This window comes from Micropterus salmoides, unplaced genomic scaffold (genome assembly GCF_014851395.1).
Source record: "Micropterus salmoides isolate LMB-PRFRI ecotype aquatic unplaced genomic scaffold, ASM1485139v1 Ms_hic_scaffold_1, whole genome shotgun sequence".
NCBI lineage: Eukaryota > Metazoa > Chordata > Actinopteri > Centrarchiformes > Centrarchidae > Micropterus > Micropterus salmoides.
In genome coordinates this window covers 45103632-45117162 of record NW_024040040.1, presented here as the reverse complement: position 1 = coordinate 45117162, position 13531 = coordinate 45103632, and the positions used below count along the sequence as shown (strand labels likewise).

The 13531-nt window shown below is 39.0% G+C and overlaps 1 protein-coding gene across 2 annotated transcripts in view; it reads right to left on the bottom strand.

Annotated features, from left to right (window-relative positions):
- Window positions 1–905: 905 nt before the first annotated feature.
- The window catches only part of nrbp2b (nuclear receptor binding protein 2b), a 34785-nt gene continuing 22159 nt past the window's right edge, over window positions 906–13531 (bottom strand). The window contains exons 2-18 of one of the 2 annotated variants that reach the window (XM_038730620.1): window positions 9550–9672; window positions 8492–8593; window positions 8297–8386; window positions 7881–7921; window positions 7693–7787; window positions 7511–7534; window positions 7321–7407; window positions 6720–6775; window positions 6529–6624; window positions 6135–6267; window positions 5284–5386; window positions 5132–5182; window positions 4754–4889; window positions 4161–4235; window positions 3927–3990; window positions 3370–3425; window positions 906–3230 (exon numbers count right to left, since the gene is read on the bottom strand). In XM_038730620.1, the coding sequence (XP_038586548.1) occupies window positions 3144–3230; window positions 3370–3425; window positions 3927–3990; window positions 4161–4235; window positions 4754–4889; window positions 5132–5182; window positions 5284–5386; window positions 6135–6267; window positions 6529–6624; window positions 6720–6775; window positions 7321–7407; window positions 7511–7534; window positions 7693–7787; window positions 7881–7921; window positions 8297–8386; window positions 8492–8593; window positions 9550–9672 (1419 nt within the window). In that variant the 3' untranslated portion in view covers window positions 906–3143. The remainder of the gene's footprint in view (window positions 3231–3369; window positions 3426–3926; window positions 3991–4160; window positions 4236–4753; window positions 4890–5131; window positions 5183–5283; window positions 5387–6134; window positions 6268–6528; window positions 6625–6719; window positions 6776–7320; window positions 7408–7510; window positions 7535–7692; window positions 7788–7880; window positions 7922–8296; window positions 8387–8491; window positions 8594–9549; window positions 9673–13531) is intronic. The other variant, XM_038730622.1, reaches the window with a different exon arrangement.

Here is a 13531-nt window from a genome sequence, read left to right as displayed (position 1 = left end):
AATGAATTTTTGTAGCTGTTTACCAAAAATACGACCCTCATAGATACAGGACGTGTCCCAAATTTAGGTGATCACATTCCTGAGGTAGGATCACAAATGAATATAGGTTGTGATTTTTAGACTCCTAACAACACCCAATCTGTCAATACTTCAGAAAAACTGGATAGTGTTGTTCAATCTCTTTTCCCAACAAGAATTTAATGGGGTATGTTACCCAATTAAAAATATAACTCATGGTCTGGTAATTATTTTATACTGTAATCTGTATGCTTGTAATGAACCAACCATGTTTGTTTTTCAATGTTTGCTGTTCCTGTTAGTAGCATATCCAAGATGATTTTTTTTGTGTTTGTTCAGTATGTTTGAAACATTCTTGTTATTTGCACACTTTTGCTGATAATGTTTGACTCAAATGGTGCAAAACTACAGTTTATTTTTCTCCCAGTAATATATTATTTTTTGTAGATGGATACTCTTTTCTAAGACCTTCTTCTAAATGTATTAGCCTGTACGCTTAAGAAACTTCAAGATCTACTGTCTTTTGCTAAATCTGTTTAATTCAGCAACAGTAAATATAGCTCTGACATTCTAACTGTGATATGACAGATAAGTGAGAGAATGTATTAAGTGGTATTCATTTGCTACAGTGATTAAAGTATTATTATAGAAGTATTTTATTATTATGTGTTTTACCAACTGGAAACTGAAGACTAAATAAACAAAACTAAATAAAAATAACATTAATTAACAATAATATTCTAACAATGCATTTTTAGAAAATGTGTTGACGTGAACATATACTCAAAAAATATACTCAATATGTACTGGAATATGTCTTAGAGTAATGAATACAGAATGACCAACATCAAATCCTATAAATAAATCCTAATCATTTCAGACACAACCAACATGTCACATATTATTTATTGTCATGTATTTAATTGCAGTAGCTACAATATTAAACAGAGGTTTAAGTAGAACACATCCAAAGGCAAGTTTCATTCAACAGATTCACTGGGGGAAAAAAGACATAAAATAAGACCGATATGGACAGGTTTTTTTCATGTTTGCACAGTCTAAACATTCATTTTCTTGGTCAGGTCCCCTCCGGAACTGTACTGTCACTGACAAAGGCAAAATGCAAACTTTTGAATGGTTGCAGGCTATTAAGACATGCAGCTTACAAGACCAGATGAGAGCAACTGTGGCACTGCTTTGCATTGAAAGTCTGTCTAAAAGTCAACCCCTTTAATAGCCACAAACAAATATTTACACCACAGCGTCTAGTAGGTGAATGATTTCAGGGTTCCTGTTTTCAGAGACACACTGATAAGAAGGCTTGACACAGAGTAGAGTAAGTAAGTACTGTAAGCAATGACTGTACAGCAGTTTAACTGTTATGAAACCGTGACGTTACAGACCAGGGAAACAAATGAAGCAGCGCTATCTGAGTCTGACAAACAAAGAGTATACTGCTGAGGACAATTCGCTTTTTTTGTTCAGGAAAAATCCACCCAAATGGTAGTCTTTTACTGGGTTCTAGCAGAGCTGAAGGGATTTATTTCTATTTTTGTGCTTGTTTGGGCTGCAGTGCAATCAGTTCACACTGATATTGCCTGATATATAAATACAGTGGGTGTGATACTGGGAAATGACCGTGTTTAAAGCAAAATATTTAACTCCTCTATCAGATGATTTTTTTTTTAATCACCTGCAGCTTGCTGTTTACGAAAACACTAAAACCACACATTGTTTAAGTTTTTGGGGTAGATTTTTCCTTTAAAAACCTCTAAAACACATTTACAAAACAAATTTGGTGTTAGAAAATATCGTCAGATTTCGGAAGTACCTTAAAAATACGTATAGCAGTAATATTTATCAACAATATGGCAATTTTTATTAACAAGTTTTAAGATCACAACACCAACCTTTCCTCCCACTTATATAGGACTTCACAAGCTTCACATAAAGTATTCCAATTTTTGTGCACAAGCTGCAGCTCTTTCCAAACTAATATTGACTGCAGAGAGAGCGTCATCACTTGATCCATATGTCCAATATACAGTGGGGCTGCAGCTGTTAATGGAGTTGCCATTACCAGGTGTTAAGCTCATCTTCACATTCACTAAGACTGACTGTGTGGACTCATGATAAGAGGTGGGAACTAGTCTGAATCAATGCATCTGGTTTTAAAACTGTCAGCATGAATGAGTTAAATTACAAATTGCTAAGTTGGGTGTGATGTCGTTTCATTAGGAAATTTTAACCAAAGTACATTGCCATATCAGGCACTTTGCAAGTCTTTGGCTTTCAGAACACTTTCACAGGGAAAACCCTTAAGAGCACTACAGGCTGAAAGAGAGGCATCGTCTCATTGCTCATCACTACATTTAAGCATGGCGTGTTTAGCTCTGGGAGAAGTAGCCTTTAACCCAAGAGTGCAGTGAGGTGTGTTAACTTTCCAGGTCATTGAAAGTAAAGCCAAAAAAGAACATGTGCAAAGCATCTATTGTTCACAGTTAAACAGAAATAAATAAGTCGACTAGATGAGTATTAACAGTGCATGTTGGACGGGATATTGAATTCCTAAAACTGTAATAAACTGAAGGTTCTGGCTTGTAAGGGAGAGAGGCTTTAATAAATTACTTTGTTTGCAATCAAAGTAAATAATCACCAATCAAAGTGGACATTGTGAGTGCAACGCAGCTTATGAGCAATAACACATCCTTCTGAGAACACAGGTGCTGCATTTGTAAGTAAAACCTATCCGTTCTGAATAGTGGCATTATGGAAAACCTAGGTTGTCAAGATATCTTAAGGCATGACAGCCCTTGTAGGCAGGGAGTTTGTCAATCTTCCACTGCTTTGTGGGATTGCTGAACACAGCCATGATGCCTCTGGTCCTCCAATCAGAGGTGCCTTCGGTTCCGTTCACATTGCTGGCGTTTCCTCCTCTCTGGGATGGATTACTGACTGTCAATGCCCAGCGTCCTTCTGTATATGTCCTTTTTTATCCCCTGTTGGGCCCTCTGTTCCCTCAGTTTCCAGCTGTGTGATCCTGCCTGCTGCCCTCTCCCTTTCTTGATCCTTGTAGTCAACGCCCGGGCCCCTCTGTCTGGGCCAGCCGCTGTCGTGAGCCCTCCTCACTGTGCGCTCTCAGAAGCGAGTGCTCGGACCCGGTGTCTGCTAATGGCGTCTTCCAGGTACCCTGCTACCTTCTCACTGTCCTCCTATAAAGCACAGGGGATATTTTTAAGAGTAGATTTAAAATGCTAATACTACCTAATGAGTTCCTGTTTTGTTTATAAATGCAAAAATCAAACCATTGTTGTTGATCAAGAAAAAAAACAAAGAAGCTTTTATATCTACCTCATTTATGAAGGCGTAGTGAACAAGTTCACTGGCAAGGTCTTTGGAGGTGTCAGCTGAAAGTTTCAAATGAAATATTTAATTTACAAAAAATATGTGATAAAAAAGTGAGTATGTTTTTTTAAAAGGATAAGTTGATTTTTTCCTCAGTTTTTCTTATTGTCAACAAATCCCATAAAAAGACCAAAAACCAACAATGAATTGACTTGACTGACAAGTATTGTCTGTGTAGCCAAAGCCTAATTACCATCAACATGGGCACAGTAATTTTGGTCAATTCTACAAATTCGCCACTGAAAATAGACCTCAGCAAAAGTAACATTTTGAGTATTGTCTCTAAAAACTAGTGATCACCTGTTTTAGGAAAATACCAAGCATGGTTGAAAATTTAAGCATATATTGGGGTCCCATTTTTAAAGATTTATGTCTTGGCCCAGAGAGCCACAAACAGGTTGGGGAAGTCTGAAAGTAATGAGAGACAGACTGATGCTTTGGTGGTTTTGGTCTTGTAGACAAAAAGAAAAATATGACAAAATGCTGGCCTTATCCTTACTTACTTGGAAGGATATCACAGCTTAGCTGCCTATGAAGTTTGTCATCCATCTTCAGAAACAAAGAGAGCTAGGGAGAGATCAAAAAGTAAATTTAAGTCAAGCTGGATTTATGTTTAACCACCATAACTGACTGAACTTCTAAAATAAATGTTGAACTCCACTGGTTCAGAGACGTTACAGGCTAAAAGACCAACATACTCGATTATTAAAGGAGCCCAACAAGGAAGGGTAGGGTACCTGTAATACTATGTGACTCACATGAGTTTTGGTCCCTTCTTCATTTGACTCCAAATTACAGTGCATCTGAATAACCTACAGCACCAACAGACAAAAAACAGTCAGAGAGTAATAAACTCGGCAAAATGGGAAATGTAATATTAATGAGTAATAATAATAAAAAGACATGCACATAAACATAAGGAGGTCTTTTTGTGTGTAAACAACTTCATTGGTACATTATTATGTTGTATTCCCAATCTTGTATTCTAGACATATTGCATATGTGGACTGTAAACATACACCGCCTCCATGGACATTTTACCCTCTCCAGCATCACATAAGCATAGTTTCTGCACGTGGTATAATAATTAATAATTATAAACTTTATTTATAGAGCACTTATCAGAACAAAGTATAGAGTGCTTCACAGAGACACAGAGAGAAAGATTAATGAAATAAGACAGTGAATGATAAAATACATGAGGGGCATAAGAAATAGCAAGACAATAAAAATAAAAAAATAAAAGACAGCTCTCATAAAAAACAATGTAGACATGTGGGCAGCCTGATTGTGTGTCTACCACTTTTGTGGTGACGTCTGAAAGTCTAACCTTCCTTGTTTCTGTCTCCTGGGGTTCAGGAGTTGGCGTCTTGACCGTCTCAACCTGCTCCTGAGACAAGGAGAGGGCACGAGGGACAGGGTGAAGCCTGGACGAGGCGAAGTTCATCAAGGGGTAAATCCCATTCCTGAAGAGAAATTTTTATTTTTATTTTGTTTCATATTTTGTCTCATTACTATCTACCCGATCTTTCTCTATGTCAGTGTTTTGTTAATTTTGCAAAGAGAAAAAATAATGAGGTAAAAGTATGGTTTACATCTTGTATTAGTTCCTTCGTCATTTCAAGGTTCACGTGTGTTGAACATCATGCTGCTGTCACAGGGTACTTACATTGATACAAAATGAGCTATATACTGTTGTCCCACTTACTTGACATCCTCCAGAAACTTGTCAAGTTCCAAAGGGGACACGTGGGAATATCTATAGGACATGAAGAAACACACAGAGGAGCACGGTGAGTGTTGGGCCTGACATGTCACAGGATATTCACCGAAAGCTACAAGTTTCCTGTGGGATTTTACTTGAGCTGAACTCCCTGTCTGTCTTCATGTTTAATCTCTGCCATGACAGCGTTGGGGTCAAAGGACTTGGTTTTCTCCTCCACACAGTTTTCTGGAAGCAAGTCTGTCGACGCAAGATCAGATGGAAGTTTGGAAATTAGTGAAAAAAACATATATTTACATTTTTTTTTGTTTTAATGTATATTCTGGATTACAACAGATTTGTCTTTTAAAATTCATTGCATGAACTACTGGTTAAGATGACAAAGTCTCTTCAGGTGGACACTCCTTCAGCTCTGCAGTAATAAGCACGCTACAGGAAGTCATTCTTACCCGCTGCAATTAAAATATATAATCACTCTCCTCTTGGCAGGGAGAGGAGGCTTATTTCTTCTGAATGACAATGCACATTCTACACTCATTTGTACAGAGCTTTACTCTATTTATGTATAGCACAGTAGTGGAATGAATTTGTACATTTTGCTATTTTTATTTTTTATCTTTTAACCTACATCATGCTTGTTTGCCACATACCTTGCTTGTTTTCCATTCAGGGATGAATAAAGTATCTATCCATCTATCGTCTTTTTTTCAGACCTTAAATTATTCAACAATACGCTGAGCTAGCAAATATATTGTATGACCCACAATAAATCACACTGGCTCCTCAACAGGTTAAAATATGTTGTATTATTGGGTTTAAGAAGTTTAAATTAAGAATTTAGCATGAAGCAGACACATACCTTGGGTTCAGTTCTAAAAACCCGCTTGGCAAACACCTGGAAGTGATGAAATAGATCTGCTGCATGGTGGAACAAGTAAATATCGCAACAGAATGTTCCACACTTGGCGTGCGGAGGTGAGAAACTCACACTGGTTGTTGATGAGGCAGTGGGCGGCGAGCAGTTTGAGGGAGTGGACCTCGAACAAGACTCGGTGGAACAGAAGGTCGTGAGCCGTAGGACGGAGCTTGGCTTCGTGGCGCAAACAAGACTGGGTGAACTCCTGCAGAAAGCAACAGTCCAACACATAACGACATGACTGTACAGTATGACCCAGTTTACTTAGCATCACTCTGTATCTGGATTTTATTCCTGGCATGTTTTACTGAAACATTCACTCTGAAACTGTACAAATAAACCAAAAAGCAAGGTGGTATGTGTAGGCGAGTGTTGAGGGAGCAGTGTGGGAAAGTTTGCCTTTATCTTCACGTTTCCTTGGTTGCACTGGTGTATATTTAGGAAATGAAGTATTCGTGAGACTCACTCTCATGAGAGGATCTTCCAGAGATTGACCTGCATTGACGATGGCCTCCTTGGACACAGCAATATCTCCATTGGCCTGGATCTCCAGTACTGCCATCTAGGAGTACAAATAATCTGTTAACACAATCACACACACACATACATACACACACACACTCACAAAGAGGGGGAAACTTGATCGGTTTCTCTCACCTCTAGAGCACAGATGCCAAAGGAGAAAATATCGATGGCATAATCATCTTCGCTGGCTAGAACAGACACAGAAATGAAGAAACAAAGATGAGGGAGTTGAGACACTGATGACATGAAGGAGAAGTTTACCCCAAAAAGAATATATTGTAATTATTTATTTTGTTGTTTATCTCCATCCAGCTCTAAAAGTAGTACAAAAGATTCCTTTAAATGATTTGTGGCCTATAGAATTCACTGTGACTCCAATAATCCTGACCTTTACCTCTTTGTGTACTAAAATTGCAGTCACAACTCTCTGGTGGAACATTATGCACTCAAAACATTTGGATTTTGCTGCAAAATGCTTATTTTAGCGCTATGAAAATATCCTGTTGACGCTGATGGTGTGGGAAAAGGATAACATAGAACGCCAGGGGCTAACTTGCTGTCTTGTTTGGTGGATTTTACCAATATCAGTGGAGTTTAAAGTCACATTAGGCTTAAGGAGGTAATGATTGAATTTTCACTTAGGGGTTAATCATTCAGTTAAAAATGACAGAAGAGGGATTTGTTAGAAATCAAGCCGCAGTAAGCTACTCACAAACTACGCTCCATCACTTACATCCATATTCTGGAGCAAAAAAGTGAAGATTCCTCTGCTCATCGCGATGCTGCCTTCCTTTGCCATGGACACTAGCATCTGGAAACACTGGTTAGAAAAGACAGAGACAACATGGACAGAATAGCTGAAATAAACTTTTAGATGGGACACCGATGAAAACATATCCACTACAAAAGTATCTATTTCTTACCATTAACAAATAGCCGGTGCCACACTGTGGGAAGAAAATTAAGCATAATTGAGATATTTATTCTGTTTAGTCAAAGTGCAGAGATTAATTTAGTAAATCCAGAAATCCACAGTCTCTGCAGTCCACAACATGGGTGGCCCCTGCAGGTTGTAGTAACATAAAAAGCCCTGCTGGGAGCAGACCTGAGCCGATCTTGATGAGGCCGTTGTGCTGAATGAAGATGGTGTCGCACGTCAGGTTGCCATGGATTATTGGTGGGTCGCAAGAGTGCAGATAACTGCCAGCAAACAATTAAATGTCTGGTTAATGTGATGGCTTTTTTAATAGAAATCTCTCATGATAAAATCCTGGGGAGGAAATCGGTCAGTACCTGAGGGCAGAGAGAATCTGGGTGCACCATCTCTTCCAGGCCTAAAATGTAGTGTAACAGAGCAACATAAATCCAAATTTGCTCCACTGAGGGCATATGGAAATTTATACCGCACTGTAATACACAACAATACATTATTTCTCCCTCATTCAACACAGCACTGTTTTGCAATTTATGGCTTTGCATTCTTGAATGCAAAACAGCAGATGTAGCCAGAAGAGGAAAAAAATGAGAGGAAAATTGAGGATAAAAATCAGGTTTCAAACCCACAATGAATGAGATATATGCCTGAACAGACTTCAGCCTGTTACATCATCTCTAATCCTGCTGGAAATATGGATCTGAATAGTGATTGGTCTGCAGTGGCCTGTGCCACCACAGGAGTAAGCACACCAATCCAGTATGTGACCACTAACCTTTACATTCATAGTCTTGTGGTTCTTCTTAGTTTTCTTCAGAAATTGCTTGAGGCTCCCCGACGACATGTATTCTGTGATGAATATAACCTGTGGGCCACAGATGGAGGAGGGAAAACAGTTCATTCACAAGTGTGAAGAAAAGAGAAGAGGGGAGAAAGAAAGACCGGGGGGATAAAAAAAAGACAATCATACCCGCGCCTGACTCTCCTTCATGTCCAGCCAGTACTTGTGGAACTTGACAATGTTGGGATGTTCCACCTGCATCAGGTTCTCAAACATCTCTTTGATCTTCTCCTAAAAAACACACATCGGAGCTGGTTCACATCTTTACATTACATCATGCACCAATTGAAGTCATTAAATACTTTAGCCATTACCAATTAAGCTTAATCTATTAGTCAATTACATGATCAGTAAATTCATAGGCAACTATTTAAATAATCAATAAGTAAGCAAAAATGTCAAAAATTTACCATTACAAACTTCTAAAATGTTCATATTTGCCGTTCTCTTAGTCTCCTTGGCTAATTAACAGAATACTTTGTGTTTAGGACTCTTAGTTGGACAAAATATGCAACTAGCAATGCAATTAGGCATTTTGTTACTTAAAAACTTCTTTCTTTTTTTTACATTTAATAGACCAAACTGTCACAATACAGTATCAATAATAAAAATAATCATTGAAGACCTCCATGTCAAGGTCCCGGTGAGAGTTCTGCTGGAAAAAAATAATACGACTCAAAATATGAAATTTATGTATGGAGGTTTTCAGGGATGAAATAAAGCAGTGTTTATATATATATATTAAAAAATCCCCAATAAACTTAAAGCACAGGGTGAAAATCTGATTAAAATACTTTTGGCTGCTAGTAAGAAAGCAATCACACAAATTACTGCAGGTAAACCCTCCAACAAATGGACTGCAACTGTAACTTTCAATGAAATAACATGTAAGGAAAAACTGACTTTTGTCTTGAAAAATGTGTAAACTACTGGAAAAATTTACTGTGTATGAAATTGAACCCATTTTATGTCATTGGAAGACCCTGTTCCTGTACAAGTATCATGGTGCCCATGGCAACACTCTCATTAAGCTCAAAAATAGCAATAAAAATTAAGTTGGAAAGGAAAACAATATAATCATTAGTTGCAGCCCTATTTAACTAATTCTAGTCACTCTAAATCCATGGTTTAGTTAAATAACAGTAAATACTGGCTGATTTGGCTGTATGGCGTAGGAGCCACAATACCTCCTGTGATTTGAAGACCTTCTTGTCAGAGAAGAGCACCTCATTCCACACCACCTCCACGCCCTCCTCTGTGTCCATGGCCAGAGAGGCACTTTCCACGCCTGGGACATTACCTTGGCTCACCTGCAGGAGGCAGACAGAAACAGTTCATCTGGTAAACCTGTTAGCAAACAGTTGCTTATTTACACACCACTTAGCATTCATTTGGAGTAGTGTTTGTCTCCATCTGACGAATACAAGTTCAATATTCACTCTGATCTTAGCTCTGTTTTTGGTCTCCACCAGTGGTTAAACGCTCCACTTTGTTCACCAGCTACTCGCTAACTTTGTCTGGCCACTGTTTGGTAACGACTTTTAGAGCGGCAAGAGTGAACCAAAACAGTTAAGTTGCAGGCCTTAAAACAATGAGCTGAACACAGAACTGAGGAGAACTGAAATTAGACTTCACCCCTGCTGTGACTGTATATCTGCTAAAAGCTCCATATAATGCACTCAGAGACCTGACAGTGGCAGCTCTATTAATAAAACATTGAATCTATTGTCTATCAGGCAGTATTATTTCTATTTAAACACCATCAAATTCAGTTTAACATCCATTAGCGCAATGGAAAGAATCAGGACAGATGAAATATGAATATCTATGCTCAGGTTATTTTAAATGCTGCCAGCCAGCTATAACATGAGGATGAAGAGTAAAGAGGGGCGATAGGAGGAGGGATGGAGCAAACAGTGGAGTGGAGTATAGAGGCAGTGGCTGAGTCTATAATCTGGCAGACGCACACAGCCCGAGGCTGCATCAGCATTTATGCCACAGCGGCAAAGAGCTAAAGACTGCTCATCACAGGATATTGCTCCCTCAGTGTGGACTCTATGTAACCTCCAGATACTTTTATGCAGCAAAAGTGTTGGTGCAGTGAAGAGGGAGACTTGATTCGTGTTTAAAGTTTATTGCTAACTAGTGTCATCCATAATCCAATCAAACAAGACCCTCAATTCCTACTAATCCTGGATTTCGTGAAATTATGGAACTGGCGTCACTTACAGAGGAAGGCACACGTCATTAGATTGAGGTCTAACTATGCAACAAGGAATCTTTCCCAACTCCAGGACCCTGACCTTTTCTGATTTCCTCGTGAGGAATAAGAAAGTATTAGCTCTACATGGAGAACACAGAATCTTTGATCTTATCCCAAACTGAAAACAACCATACTGCAAAGGATGTGCTGCCAGGCCGCGAGGACATGGTGTGATTCAACCAAAAACTCCTAATTAAAAAACTTTATAGGCTATTTTTGCTGTATTACCTTGAACTTGGCACTGTCTGTGCTGTGTTTATCACAACATACTGATTTTTTAACAGAAGTAGGTAATCAAAACACAAGGTTAGCAGACTGTCATCACCACCTTTTCAGCAATCTGTTGTACATGTTCTGCTAAAAGCTTTGTTTCCATGCAAACCCCTTCAGCTGGCTGCTGATGTTGAGTGATTTTATCAAGTCAGCCCTCTAGTCACTACTACTGCTGTCTCTCGGTCATTGCCCAAAACCTCTTGCTTTTGTGAAACAGTGTGATGACACTTTTTTGGGGTTGAATGCATCTGAAACTGGATACTTAATTATTGATTCTATACAAATCAAACATTATGTCACAGAAACTCTCTCAGCTTTTAACAACAGTTAGTTGACTATTGACCTCTACTTTTATTTGCTGGCTCAACAGCAGATGAAAGAAAAGTGAGGGACAGTTTATTGGTGTCAGACAGGGATCTGGGTTCTTATTGTGACCATCAGAAAATCAACGTACATATTAATTGAACCATACGGACCACATCTTAACAAGTGAATTATCATTTCTGCCTTCAGGCCGCCACCATGTTCTACCTGGATATAAAAGTAATCGTTATTCCATGTTTTTTATCCCACCTCCTATATCGGTCTTCTAAATTATAATGTCTTTTTTTAATACAACTACTTCTTCATACTTTGTGTGTATTAGATATGTATATAGATAATTTTGTATTTATATACACAGTACATAATACATAGGTTTTACATCCTCGGCTCGCAGGTGTCTTTTTGTTCTTTTTTTTTTTTAACCAGCAGGCACATTTTTACGTTTCTTTCCATCCATGTATGTCTCCCTGTGAGTACACGATACAAGCAAAATCAGGACTCATTCATAAAATCTTTGCTTCATAGTGTTACAAGTGGTCAAAAACTCCAGTGTACCTTTAAATGACTGGAAGTGAGCAAAAACAAGACAAGGATGTAAAGTCACTCCTTAAGATCTCCCTAAGGGGCTACAACCATGAAAACAGCTCCTGACTCAAAGTATACACAAGTTCAGTGGGTCAAGTGAATTGAAAAACACACAGTGGATATCTTTCAACCAGCTGTAAAGTAAATCTACAACATATTGCTTGTTGAGACCTGCTCTGTAACAATTTCCTGTCGTTTAATTTAATAAAACGTACTTCTTGCTACTTGTTCGCTAGGCTCTAACTTGAACCTGCATCCCCAATCTTTCATAGCAGAGAAATGTAAACTGGGCCGTATACAAACATTTTAGAAATGTAGCAAATAAGTAATCCCACCTGACACTCTACCATCATCATGTCTGTGGTCTTAAAATGTCAGCTGGGTGTATCTGATGAATGGCTGAGATCTGACACAGAGCTTGATGACGGGGTAGCGACTGAACAACTATTATTTGTGCTCCTCTCTGCACCTCAATTCCTAGTTATTACTTCTAAATGCTAACCATTGACATATTCTACAGAGCCCCCACTTGTACCACGCTTCATGACATCATCTGAAACTCGGCGATGAATGGAGTCAAAAACGTCTTTCTGCATCCGGCTCAACAGGAGGAGGCTTGTTAACCAAAGCAAACTAGCAGAGGACAAACAGCAATCAGAGCAGCCACAAAAGCTGCTCTGATTTTGTATTCTGATTTTTCAGACTCCACAGATATTTGCACGAAATAAGACAGCCTCAAGAGAAAAATGTTCCACCAAATGTTTGTTTTAGCCACTGTGGTTTGTCTATTGCTCAACCTACAGGACAGTGCAGCTGCAAAGCTCTCTGCAGGCTTTTCTTTACAGTCAAGGTGGGTAGCAGGGGGAGACATGACATATAATCTCACTCCTTCTGCTCTACAAGAGATAATAATCTGATTACTAATATTACAGAGCTGGAACATAATCCTCTGACTCGCTAGCAACAGAGGGAATTCCTTCTTTTCGATATCTATCAGGAGGGAATCATGTCAGTTTCCCTCTGGCATCAAGGCTTGGCTGTTGTTTATGTTCTCTAGATGTTGAGAAACACTCAGTCCCCAGTCCCGGCAATGTGTACGTCCCAGGGGTTGAACGAGGTCTGTTGCCTAGTTGTGGTAGCGTGAGACTCGTAAACAGCACACTGGATGCTCAGCTGCGATTGGCTGCTGGAAGGGAGGTGGGTTTTAGCGTGTGGAAAGGGATTTAGGGATCGTGTGTCTATGTCAAAACAACACCAACTTCTATTCTGACGTTTGTTAACTCTGCATCTGAGCCGGCTACAACCGGATCCTGAAGGCTGTCACACTAACCTCTCATTACCTCGCCGCACAATTTATTTCTGTGCATATTTTGACTAGTAAAGGAAAAATACTCATTAGATATTTCAAGTAGCGATACAGAGAAAGCACACCACAGGGAAACCTGTTAAGCTGTTGTGAAATCTGTTGTAAGAGCTTTTTCAGCGCAATCTGGTCCATTTTCATGACTGCCAGCAAAAGTAGGGCAACAGAACTCTGGCAGGTGTCTGATCACTTCCCTCTATTCTTACTTGCAGCGTATCACTCTGCAATGGTTAAACACTAACAGCTACTGGTAATGTGCGCAGCATTATGTAGCTCCCATTTAAAGCCCCAAATAAAGGTATAATATCATCTATAAAACATGGAAAGTTAGAGAGTAGATTCTGACAGATCCTTATTGATC